The 13,182-nt window shown below is 40.3% G+C and overlaps 2 protein-coding genes across 3 annotated transcripts in view; one reads left to right on the forward strand and one right to left on the reverse strand.

The window, feature by feature from the left end:
• rdh10b (retinol dehydrogenase 10b) overlaps positions 1 to 3,431 on the reverse strand; it is an 85,117-nt gene extending 81,686 nt beyond the window's left edge. Inside the window, exon 1 of one of the 2 annotated variants that reach the window (XM_085993160.1) lies at positions 2,702 to 3,431. In XM_085993160.1, the coding sequence (XP_085849286.1) occupies positions 2,702 to 3,151 (450 nt within the window). In that variant the 5' untranslated portion in view covers positions 3,152 to 3,431. The remainder of the gene's footprint in view (positions 1 to 2,701) is intronic. The other variant, XM_085993159.1, reaches the window with a different exon arrangement.
• A 79-nt stretch (positions 3,432 to 3,510) lies between these two features.
• Positions 3,511 to 12,589, forward strand: rpl7 (ribosomal protein L7). Its single transcript, XM_085993161.1, has 7 exons — positions 3,511 to 3,617; positions 4,172 to 4,274; positions 5,229 to 5,395; positions 5,584 to 5,721; positions 6,974 to 7,083; positions 10,417 to 10,627; positions 12,529 to 12,589. The coding sequence occupies exons 1-6, from the start codon at positions 3,604 to 3,606 to the stop codon at positions 10,623 to 10,625; spliced, it is 741 nt and encodes a 246-aa protein (XP_085849287.1). The 5' UTR covers positions 3,511 to 3,603; the 3' UTR covers positions 10,626 to 10,627; positions 12,529 to 12,589.
• The last annotated feature ends 593 nt before the right edge of the window (positions 12,590 to 13,182 follow it).

Genomic DNA, 13,182 nt, shown 5'->3' on the forward strand with positions numbered 1-13,182 from the left:
GTTTAGCTTTGTGGTCTAACATTTCTCAGCTTCCACAGGTGCAATTTTCAGTTTTTATTTCCACTTTATTGTGAATTCAAGTTGTATTTTTGGTGCTAAGCATTTGAGTTTACATTACTTCTATGTGCAGCTAGTTTAAAAAAGTGATTTTGATGTGCATTTACTGTCCCAATTTCAATTGGATTTTAAATAATCAGCTATTGATTTCAGACCTCAAGCTGTTTCACAGTACTGTCCACTTATTTGTGGCCTTCCAGGAGTGGTCATTATTTAAAAAAAGAGCAACTTGGGATTAAGGGTTCAGTTTGAGGTTGTTGTAGAATACAGATGCTTCCCCATATTCAGTCATGTACATTATGCTTACAGCATCTACAGGTGCAGTGTCTTTGGAATCCAAAACTAATTAATATATTGCTTCAGTTTTAAATGGGGGGGGGGGGGGGTGGGGGAAGGAAAGAAATAATTAACTTGCAAAAATAGAAATTTAGCACTCCTAATCAAGTATCAAACAGATTTAGCCCTTCACTTACTTTCTTTAATGAAAAGTATAACTAAGTCTGGGTCCAGAGGTACATTAAAAATATTAGCATCCTTCTTCCATACAATTTTAATGTAGTTGGTGCTCCAAAACAGTACTGGAGTAAATTCAACCAAGTCCCAGCAGTACTGCCAATCATTCTAGTCACAAGTTGCCAACTGCCCGTCAGCTCAATTGGCTGAAATCATGGATTAGCCATCATGAGGACTAAAGCAATTCAAAAAAGGCCCACCACCATCTTCTCGGGGCAACAATGTTGTCTTGACAACGTCAGCTACATCCCATGTACACAAGAATCGGTTAAACAGCAAATTCAAAGTCGAGTCCAACCTCAGGTCTTCCATGGATAAGGGGCCTAATCCGATTGAATTTGTTCTCATTTTACAAGTATTTCTCAACTAAAACTGGAGGGTAAGGAACGAAAAAAAAAAAAAAAGTGTCATTCAATACAGGGAATTAAGTTTGAGGACAACGACGCCTGCAAAGACCAAACGCTTCGCTTTGCTTGTAACCAAACGCAGAAGACCTCATAGCGCCAAAGAAGTTTCAAGCCGACTCCTGTTCAAGACACGAATGCATTATTTAATGCAAGTGTCGAGGTGACTTGTACTGAAACTTAGGCTAGATATAACATTGCAACAGACGCTTTTATAATCGACATTGAAAATTTGTTTTTCAAATGTATCTTTAGCGCATTGAATGGGAAGTTAAATACAACTGAAGGCAGTAAGTTTATTTTAGATATATGCACACCAAAATTACTTGAAAACGGGATGCAATTCCTTTTGAAGATCCATAATTGGGTTTGTTGTCGAGAACAGCGAGCGTACCAATAGTCCTGGAGTCTTCACTACACGAAGTAAGGTTATTGCCTTTATAAAATTGCGATTATAAATCTACATCGGAATAAGATGCACCTACGAATCTCAAGTAACAGCGGCTCCGGTTGTGCAATCTCAGTAAAGGCTACAGTAGAAATCGAACAGTTCGGATGGTTCAAGGATTAAGTGGATGACGGATTCACGTCAGGAACAATCTTAATTTCAACAGCGCTGGGAGGAGGCTCCAAGTCCTTTCCACAACCTTATAGATATATGGAGGAGCATGACAAGCACTATTAAAAATCGCATATGCTCTGGTAACAAATTGCAATGACCCAACTCGAATACAGTTAAGAAAGTAGGAATATCAAGTAGGCAAACCGGCTGAAGCCAGCAATGGGACGGTTACTTGACAGGATGCATTGATTTAAATTAAACAAGTGCAAAGTAGGAACGGACTGAAAAACTAAGCCCATTTACTGTGTTCAAACGTTTGGTATTTGGACTGATTAAGAGATGTGCCCAGCCATTAATCGCAGCCAGAAAGTATTCATTAATTACTAACTTTAAACTTGGAATTACACAGTTTCGTGTACAATTTAATAATCAGGATTTTCTCAAATATAACCCCATATATGTATAAAAAGTTTTGCGTTTGAACCCAGCTTCATTTGACATTTTTCTTATGTGCGGCAGACATTGCTATTTCTATGGGGCGAATGCGTACTTGTTGAATTTTAGGTTTCAGCAGCAGTACAGGACCGGAAGTCTTTTACTAAAGGCATCCTAGAATCACTGGGAACCGCTATGAATCACGAGGATAGATACTAAAATCAAAACGGTTTGGGTACAATAAATACAATACCGGCTAGTAAAAGCTGCGCAATAGCATTGCTGCAGCAGAAACAAGGTCATATCAATCATTAATAGTGAAGTATACACCAATGTTCGTTTATACCCACGGGTCTGATTTACAGTTTTCTTTCCCAGCAAAAGAGAAAAACAGAAGCTTAGTATTGACACTGCGATTCAGAGCGGGATGTTGTTGCCGTACAATGTTTTATTTTGTAGTGCTCTTTCCTACTCAATACCCATGTATCTGTACAGTGTGCAGTGTAATTGCATCTACAAAATAGTTAACACTGCATCTTGGTAAAATTATAAAACTGCTGCCGTTAGCCAGAACACACCTGGATCACGAATTGCTTCGAGCGTTACACAACCTGGTTGCAAATAATCTATTTGGTTTATTAGAAAAAGATGCATTTTTAAAAAGGACAAGACTGTCAACAGCAGTTAAACAATTCTTTTAATATAAACTTTCTCGGCCTCTTAAACTCACCCAAAAGTGAGCGTGACAGTTGACCATCATGGTCCTCTCGATAAGCTCATCCGGACACTCGAGGAGATGATGCCCGGACACGACACCTGCGTTATTGACCAGCACCGTCACGTCTCCGATCTCCCTCCTCACCAAGTCGGCCGTCCTGTAAACGCTGCCCCTTTTGCTCACGTCGCAAGTGTAAGTGTAGACTCGAGCGCCCAGCTGCCGGACCTTCTCGGCCGTCTCCTCGTTACTGTCCTGGTTGATGTCCCACAGCACCAGGGTGGCTTTCCGCTTGGCGAACTCCAGCGCGAAGAGCCTGCCGAGCCCGCTGCCCGCTCCCGTGATCAGGCACACCTGATCACACACGCTCTTCTCCTTGGGCTTGATCACCCATCTCGCCGCGGCCAGCACGAAAGCCCAGAGCACTTTGAAAGTGACAACGAAAAACTCTGCGACGATATTCATGGCTGGGCTGGTGCCGGGAGGGAAGGCCGGCCCTTCCCGCACAGAAGCGAGGAGTGTGTGTAAGTAAGCGGCCGTGCGGTGATGCCGGGGTCTGTGCTCTCGGTCTGCCTCTCTCCGGCCGCTGCTTGGCACTGAGCATCTTCACTCCGCGTCACTGGTTAAATAAGGAACCTGCCCGGCCCGGCCCGCCCAGCCCAGGGCCCCTCCTAACACCAAGGGGGCGACTCTGCGCTCTCGCTACAATCGTCGGCCTATTCTGTTTGTCTTCATTTTATTTTATAAGAAATGTTAATTCAAAGGAACAGACTAATATTACTAAGGACTCCCCGTTTAAAACTCCTGGTGGCTTCTACATCGATTCAGGCAACAGTTCGGACAGCTGCTACGGCGAGGGCTTAAGTGGCCTGCGCGCATGCGTTGCTCCCTCTTTTTTTTCCCCGGCGGTGGTGACAATGGCGGACACGAAGTGAGTGCAGGATCGAGTGTATTAAAATCCGAATCCATCCGCACTGAAACCTCAACTTTTAGCGCTGTCTACTCACGGGATATTCTCGTGTGATGAACCAGCAGTGTATTGTACAAATCGGTTTGCAGCTTAATGGTTTGGGCGCAGTGTTGTGGTGATGCACCCCTCCAGTCCCGAACCCCTGCGTGTACTGAAGCTTCGTTGCGCAGTGTTGAGGCTTTCACTTAGTGTAAATGCTCTTGGTTTGACGCGATTAACTAGCCAAGATCTTAGAAATATTTTGTTTCTTAACGTATTTTGTATCTGCGGGCATATTCGCTATAGATCTGTGTTTATCGTCTTCACGGCCAGGTTGTGGCCTACCATAGGTAGCACTAAAATAAATCGGTATGGCTTGGTCTACTTTCAATTGCTGCTGTATCAGGACGTATACACATTGTTTAACATCTGCATCAAATGTAGGGAACTGAGACGTACATATTTAGCATTGAGAGTAATAATGTATGGTAAATATCTGTAACACCTCCATCTCTGTACCCTCTCTTTCCTACCAGAGGGAAGAAGGTGCCATCGGTCCCTGAAAGCCTTTTGAAAAAGCGCCAGGCGTTTGCAGTCATGAAGGCCAAACGCATCAAGCGTTTGTTGGTAGAAAAGAAGGTTTGTGAAACATTACGTCCTGCAGGACTATCTCTGTACTTTAATCATACATATTTAACAACTGTATGAAGTTATAGTTTAATTACCTCGCATATCTTGCACTGCATAATATGCTGATGTACTTAACTATTAAAAACGAAATGTTCCTAACCATAAATACAGTAATTATTTTCTGTAGTCAGCCATAATTTTCATCTTTTTTGCAACAGTAATCTTTTATTTACCTGCCTCACAATGCAATAAAATAATTAAAAGGAATATCTGTATTCATGATGAAAATTATATGTGGCTCCAAAACTGGGGCTCTGAGGTATGATGATATTGTAGAGGGTTAAGCTAACTGCATTGGTGATCATGTAAATGAGATGTATAGATGTTGAATCGATGTAGTTACAGAAGTATTTCAGTGCCTCTTCCTGGTAGTGAGATACACTTTAATGCCGTGACATTGTAAATGGTCAATATTTGAATTTGATCAAGGGATATGGGGAGAAAGCAGGGACAGGGTACTGAATTTGGATGATCAGCCATGATCGCATTGAATGGCGGAGCAGGCTCGTGGGGCCGAATGGCCTACTGCTCCTATCTTCTATGTTTCCTATGAATTCTGTTATGTAGTAAACTAAGTTCATGGTCTGCAAAGTGTCGATCAGGTTCATTTTGACAGAAGTAAATTTTACATTTGACATAACTTCTGGTGTGCAGTAAATGATGATGAGTGCAGTTGTTGGACACTAAGTGCATCTTAGTTTATTTATGGCTGTCAGATGGTAATGTGAAATGGTACTGTTTGTTTTTGTACAAGGATATATTCAGTACGTCTAGTCCTTTTTTGGGGGGGAAATGAGAATGGATGAGTATAACTGGATCAATTTTATTATTTTATTCTAAAGTGGAAGACAATGTAAACCATATGTATTCATTACATTTTAAGCAAAAATATACTTTTTTTAGATAAATAGACTGAAGAGAAAACTCATCTACAAGAGAGCTGAGTGTTACCACAAGGAGTACAAGCAAATGTACAGATGTGAGGTCCGCCTTGCCAGAATGGCACGCAAAGCTAATAATTACTATGTCCCTGCTGAACCCAGGCTAGCTTTTGTGATCCGTATTAGGGGGTAAGTGTTAATGCACAGTTATTTATTTGCTGTGGCTACAGGTGAATAAACTTTTTCCTCCTCAATGAAATTGCAGATTAACCTGATTTATTTAAGCCGTTACAAACTGAAAACAAATAAACAATAACTACTTTTAAAGTAAAATGTTATTGTATCTATCTTTCTCATTTCTATCTATGACTTCACAGAATCAATGGTGTTAGCCCTAAAGTCCGCAAGGTACTTCAGCTCCTACGACTGCGTCAGATCTTCAATGGAGTGTTTGTGAAACTGAATAAGGCTTCAATCAACATGCTCCGTATTGCAGAGCCATACATTGCATGGGGGTATGTGATTAGACAATCAGCAATTGGCAACGGTGAAATAGTGTTTGTGCTAAAAGGTGAAATTGAATATGCAGTCAGTGTGAAACCAGGTATGATGTCTTCTGAATGGATGTGGTTAGCACAGTAAGATCTTAGTGCTTTACTGTACTATACCTAAAGCAGACAAATGCATGGATAACAGCCTAGAACAACACTTTTATTTCCTTTTTGCCATTTCTGTTATTCTTTCTGATCACTTCATTGTGAAATTTTGTAGTATTCTGTGATGACTAAATAACAAATGATTTCCTTTTAAAATAAATGCTTTTGTGAAGGTATTGACACCTTGTATGGCTCCATGGCATCAGATGCCCCCTGGTACTTTGGGCATCTGGCTATGCTTAAGGCAGTGTCATTTAGCTGTTATGGCCTCTGTCGTCAAATAGCTCCACCCAATTCTTTTGCCACCCAAAATTTTTAATGTGCACTTCAAATGAAGGTTGCTGGATAGCACTCAGGAAATGGGGACCCTTACTGGTTTATCCCCCCCCCCCCAATTCCATACCAGGGTGCGGAGGTCATTAGTTTGTGTCTTAGGTGTCAGCTTTGGCACCGTGGTGGCACTCTTGCCTCTTCAGTTAAAGGTTCAAGCCCCATTGTGACCCAAACACACAATCCAGGCTCATATATTTTAATGCTGTACTGAGGGACTGCTGCATTATCGGGAGGTGATCTCTTTCGATTGAGACGGTCTACCCCTCTAGTATATTTCAAAAATACCATGGCATTATTTGGAGAACAGCAAGGGAGCCCCTGGTGTCCTGTCCAATATTTATCCCTCAACCAGCATCACTAAATTGATTATCTGTCGTTAATCTCATTGCTGTTTATGTGACCTTCTTGTACGCAAATTAGCTACCGCGTTTTCCCTTCATTACAATACTGGTCAAACTTCAAAAGTACTTAATTGATATGAAGCACTTTAGGAGGTCCTGGGTTTGTTAAAAGCACTATGTAAATGCATGTTTTCGCTTGCCCTTTTTTTCTTGCTCTCCTTTCCTCTCTGTCTTTCCCTGGCTAAAACCTGCTATATACTGAACCATTGGGGGAAATCTCCCAATTACATTTTGTTTGGAAGTTCTGCTCTAGCTTGATTAACAAGAGAAACCAGCAAAACAGACATACGACTTGTTAATATGTACATTTGGAGTTTAACCAGGAGAAAGGAGACATTTTTAAACCAATATTAATGCTTGCCCTTTAAATTTTTTAGATATCCAAATCTAAAGTCTGTCCGTGAATTGATTTACAAACGTGGCTTCGGCAAGATCAAACATCAGCGCATTGCTCTCACTGACAATGCCCTGATTGAAAAGCAGCTTGGTAAGGTTCTTTTCATTTAGATGGTACTGGGTTAGCTTGATAATTTGTGTTAGAATTTTACAAATTGAGCAATTCTTTTTTCATTATAGCACTTCATCTTTCTGATATTCTTACCACTACACTAGCTCACATGATTTCCTCAACCAAGGAGGTAGTTAGAGGATTTATACACAAGCCTTTGGAAGTGCTATTGGGAGATTGTGGATTGGTTCCACTTGGCTATTTCTCTCTCCTTTGTATGCTAATGATGCGTTTCACAGCGACAAGTCGAGTCAATTCATAATACCACTTTGCTGCAAGCTAGTATCCCTAAGGTGTGCTATTTATCCAGGCTACCATGTGGACTGTTGGTCTCTTGAGATATTCTTTTATAAATGCTGTGCACCCAGTGATTACTGGGGGGAGGATTACATAAAATTTACAGCGCAGAAACAGGCCATTTGGCCTAGCTGGTCTATGCTGGCGATTATGCTCCACACACGCTTTCTCCCACCCCACTTCATCTAACCCCATCAGCATATATCACACAGAATCACAGAAATCCCACAGTGCAGATAGAGGCCATTTCGGCCCATCGAGCCTGCACCGACACATATCCCACCCGATCCCCGTAACCCCTACATCAACACATATCCCACCCTATCCCCGTAACCCCACGTATTTAATCCCCCTAACACTAAGGGTCAATTTATCATAGCCAATCAACCTAACCCGCACATCTTTGGACTGTGGGAGGAAACCGGAGCACCCGGAGGAAACCCACGCAAACACGGGGAGAATGTGCAAACTCCACACAGACAGTCACACGAGGCCGGATTCGAACCCGGGTCCCTGGCGCTGTGAGGCAACAGTGCTAACCACTATGCCACCGTGCTGCCATATACTTCTAGATCTTTCCTCCTCTTGTGTTTATCTAGCTTCCGCTTAAATTCATCTATGCTATTCACTTCAACTACTTTTTATGGTAGCGAGTTCCACATTCTTACCACGCTTTGGGTAAAGAAGTTTCTCCTGAATTCCCTATTGAATTTATTGGTGACTATCTTATATTTCCGAGTTTTGGTCTCCCCGCAAGTGGGAACATTTTCTCTACATCTTGCCTATCAAATCCCTTCATAATTTTAAATACCTTTTATTAGGTCACTCCTCAGCCTGTTCTTTTCTAGAGAAAGGAGCCCCCATCTGTTCAGGCTTTCCTGATAAGTATAACCTCTCAGTTCTGGTATTATCCTTGTAAATCTTTTTTTCACCTTCCCCAATACCTCTATATCCTTTCTATAATATGGCGACCAGAACTGTGCACAGTACTCAGACGTGTGGTCTAACCAAGGTTTTATGCAAGTTTAACATAACTTCTCTGTTTTTCAATTCTATCCCTCTAAAAATGAACCCCAGTGATTTGTTTGCTTTTTATGGGCTTATTAACCTGCATCCCCACCTTTAATGATTTGTGTATCTACCCCATGATCTCTGCTCGGATTGTTGTTGGGGTCGTGTAGAAATTAAAATTCTGCCGTTGGCATTTTCACATGTCCTGGCTCTCGGCTTGCAAGAAACAGTGTTGACTCTCGCAACTGCAACTGTTTCTCAAGCTCACTGCATTTTCCACTGCCTAAGTGTGGAAAAGGTTATCGCTTGGTCTTACTTTCACATATTTCACTCATCGGGCTCCGAATGGGGATTGATTTGAATGTGCTGGGAAATGGGCAATGTTATGGTCATTCTGTTCCTTAGCTATGAATACAAGGAAGTAAAATTTGATGCAAAGTTGACCCCTAGAAAGACTTAGAATATCTAATTAGGTCAGACCATTACCTTTTGACTTGGCTATGTGATAGCAAACCTTTTTGTTATATTTCCACTTTAAAGTCTTCAGAAGTAATCCCATTTCCTTTTACAAGTTGCCGTGCGTGCATATTATAAAGGAGTATGTCAGTGAGTCCAGTGTAATTGACAGTAAAACCACCTGGTAACTTGCTGACCACCTAGCACTGACTCTTCACATGTATTGCCGACTGAAAGTAGTGATGCTGGGAAACACAATCGCCAACTGAGAAAATGTAGCATGCCATATAAACATTTTTCATTTACCTGCCCACTCAGGCAAGATTATCAATGAGCAGCAAAGGAACCCAAATAATATTCCATAACCAACGGTTTATGGGAATGGAATCGGTGATGTTTCAACGGTCTGAGAGTTTAAATAAAGAAACAGGGTTGCCACAGCGTAATCATCATGTTGAGCGATGATTGATTGTCTGGAACCAAGGTGCATTTTATAACTAGCTTAGGGTAGCAACCTGAAGTTAGTTACTGGGTCCCTGGTTCTTTTAATAGAGGGAGGCTGTGGGGGAGAACTTTCTAGCGGTTTGTCTGCTTGATGTTGGGCTGGTTAGATTTTGTCTCTGGGACGGGATTGTCATCCCCAATCAATTGATTGTCCGATCCTAGGGTAATGGTATAGACAAGTCTCACTTCAAAGCCCAACTCCCTCTGTTTACAACACAACTTGCATCATTGCAGTTATTGGATAAATTCCTGAATTTGTTTTAAAAAAAATAATAGCTCCATCAACATCTGTAAAGGCGGGCTAACATTTCAGTTGGACATCCTTTGCCAGATTCTGAAATTTGTTCTAAAAAATGGTACAAACTTATTATTTTGTGCAGGGGCCATGATGCGTTGATCTGTGTAGTATAAATGACAATAAATGCAGGAGTTGGACACTAAGTAAGGCTTTATTTATGGCTGTAAAATGGTAATGATGTTAAATGTTACTGTTTTTACACATATATACCTTCAGCAGTTTTCCGAATCCTTTTTTGTAGCACTGTTTCTTTTTCTGAAGGTGGGGGCAGGGGAAGAATGAATTATTAGAACTGGATTGATTTGATTATTTTGTTCTAAAGTGGAGCACAATGTAAATCATGTGTATTTTTATTACATTTTAAGCAAAGATACATTCTCCGCTCTCTTGTAGATTTTAGATAGAGAGAGAAGAGAGTTACCACGAGGAGTACAAGCAAATGTACAGATGTTCAAACTTAGTGTTGAGCTAACAATATGAAGGTTTTCTCCTTTTGATGGAATGGGGAATGATATCCTGGTTTTAAACTGATTTCCCCTTTTGTAAGGTTTGAAATCCATTTTACTTAAAAGTCTCCGTAGATGCCAGTCAACCTGCTTCTGCATCACTGCCTGGCCTGAACCAGGTGCTAGGAGGCAGAGGGGAGGTTCCCTCTGGTATAGTTCCCTCTTTAATTATGAAATTAAGATGCATTTCCAAATAAAAAATGATAAATTGTTACAAATGAACCAATTATTACATTTCAGGAAAGTATGGCATAATTTGTATTGAAGATCTGATCCATGAGATCTACATAGTAGGCAAGAACTTCAAAATGGCCAACAATTACTTGTGGCCCTTCAAACTTTCCTCGCCACGTGGTGGCATGAACAAAAAGACAACACATTTTGTTGAGGGTGGTGATGCTGGTAACAGAGAAGACCAAATCAACAGAATGATCAGAACTATGAACTAAAGGTAAGCTGTGTTCATATTTTTTGTGCTTTTTTGAGGGGGTTAATGATAGATGTATGGATGGGAATAGAAAAATTGCAATTCAAATGGAAACATATCTTGGTGAATTTAATCATGGCTATATTAATGTTACTGTTTTGGTCACAAAAGACTTTATGGCACTATTAGCATTGGGAAAGCTTTCTGGAATTTCATATGGCACTGGGTCCCTTTTTTGAGAGAATGAATTATCTTTGGTAGCAAATTGGGTGAGTGAATAAACTAGCATGAAGTTTTCCCCTCTCAGTTGACACCTTGTTGCCGAGTATAAAATCTTTATAAAACTTAACCAATTAGATATTTGAGCTCTGGAAATGTAATTCAATGAAAAGATAAACACCAATATATTGTAAATTGAAAACTACATTGATGGACTAAGAAACCTAGTAAGTATATTTCTTGGAGATCTTTGCCCAGCAGCTCTGAGTGCCTATAACTATGTCCTGAAAAGCTTGATTAGAATGTACAGAAGGCTGAATGAAATGTGTTGAGTGCTGAATAAATTCACTATTGAGTTTTGATTTTAAACATTCTCAAAGAACGTGCCGGTTTTATGTGATAAAATAAGTGGACTGTGAAAACGAAACTTGCTGGGGCAGACGGGGGCTGAGTAGTCATTAGAATATAGGATATCATATCCAAAGCTCGGGGAATAGTTGAGAGGTTGTTGGGGCAGAGGATTACTCTGCATCTGGCTGTAATTATAGCTAACTTGGAGTGGTTGAGTCTGACACTAGCTTCCAAACGTATTATTTTCAGTTGTTAGTTTGGAGACTAGGGATGAACTGTCTTCTGATACAAGTGGCCACAATGACAGTTTCTGCACAGGCAGCAGTATCACTGGAGTTGTGTCCAAATCATCTCTCCAACTCCTATCTTCCAGAGTGGGTGGTTGTTGGTGAGGCTAGAGGGGAATTCGGAGTCCCACCTAGTTAAAATCTATCTTTAAAACTATTCCTCCATTAAGATTTTTAAATTTTGCTTGGCCAGAGATGCTGGTAATGTAGAGCATATTCTGCAATTTCCATAGTCACATAGTAATAATTGTTTTCTGGTCCAGTTGCTTGACAAGAGGCCATCTGGTACAAAAATGTATAACTTATTCAAGAGCTTGGTTGGCAACAAAATGCTTTGTGCAGCTGAGGCCTATGAGGCAGTGATTGGAATCATATCAGATTAACATGGGGTTTTTTTTTACAGCTAAACTGATTTTTTTTTAACATTGAGTCCTGTTGATTAAGAATTTGTTTATAATTTTGATTACTATTCTGCACAATTTTTGTCTGAATGAAGTTCTTCATTTTAAATTAAAACTTCAGTATCAGTGCCACTCAAGCTATTAACATTCTGAAGTTTTTTGACATTAGGATTTGATAATGCCAAAGAGAAAATAAGCATATACAAAAAAAAAGAAACGTAGTATTGCATATCAAGGAATAACACATTTAAGGTTGCAGTAGAGTAGACACTGAGTACAGTGTCTTTATATATGGGTTAGAATGAAGCATGAAACAAACATTTGTTTTGTAGGATAGAGACAGGAAAAATATTTGAGATTTAATGGCACCCTAAAGGGCAATGGCAGCTTGTTCTAGTTATCTGTCATCTTAAAGGGAAGTTGGACAGTTTTTGGAGGAAAAAAAGGAAATAAAGCAAAAGCATGGGTGTGTAATTTTTGAGCAAATTATTTCTGTAACTCGAGTTGACTAAACTGATTTCTTTCTGACGAATGGGCTTTCTAGATCTTTGCCAGATGCAGTGTAGTCCACTTTCTGTCCAAGGCCTAGTATTAAGTTGTGAGATTTTTTTTGAATGTGATTTTTTTTTTTCCTACTACTTAGCAGTTTTTTTCTCTTCCCTTCTAGGTATGCCACAGATGTGAAATGTCCACCTTGTTCTGTTAAATAAAGACATTATTTACAGTAATCTTTTGTCCTGGACTCTTGTTTGCAAGTACAGTAGAATTTTAAATATTTAATTTGAAATTTCAGAGGCCTGATTCCCCTACAGTCCAACCACCAAACTCTTGAATTAAAAGTATACGGGATGAAAGTGGAAAGATTGTGATTTTAGAATCGGCACAGTAAAAGTTCTACATGCACTTGTATATTCATGGCCTGTGAGGAAAAATTATATTTAACCCCATTTTAAACTTAAATCAATACTTCTGGTACTCCTTAATTATACAATGCAACAGTTTTATATTACAGGTAGACTATCCTTTATCCAAAAACCTTGGGACCAGCTGTGTTTCGGTTTTCGGAATTTTTTGGATTTCAGGTTTTGACAACAAACACTGTTGCTTAGCAACAGCTTGTAAACACTTGGGCCCTGCCTTGGAAGCGTCTCTGAAGCTGTTGCTAAGCTACAGAGACTCTTTCCACAGCCTGACTGTTTATAAAAAAAAATGCTAGGGGAAGAAAAAAAACCTAACAAAACGGCTGCTGATTTCTGCCGTTAGATCGAGGTTTCCGGCTCCCCCTGCTCCGTATCTGAATTCCTTGACTTAGCGGGGGTCT

This window comes from Somniosus microcephalus, chromosome 7 (genome assembly GCF_052327205.1).
Source record: "Somniosus microcephalus isolate GS21.2 chromosome 7, FLI_Smic_1.0, whole genome shotgun sequence".
Taxonomy (NCBI): Eukaryota; Metazoa; Chordata; class Chondrichthyes; order Squaliformes; family Somniosidae; genus Somniosus; species Somniosus microcephalus.

What these genes read in the sequence shown, in the direction of transcription:
- rpl7 (XM_085993161.1), top strand. An exon ending in TTTGTGATCCGTATTAGGGG is followed by an intron (nt 5,396 to 5,583) that starts GTAAGTGTTAAT and finishes ATGACTTCACAG; the next exon opens with AATCAATGGTGTTAGCCCTA. An exon ending in CCTGATTGAAAAGCAGCTTG is followed by an intron (nt 7,084 to 10,416) that starts GTAAGGTTCTTT and finishes ATTACATTTCAG; the next exon opens with GAAAGTATGGCATAATTTGT.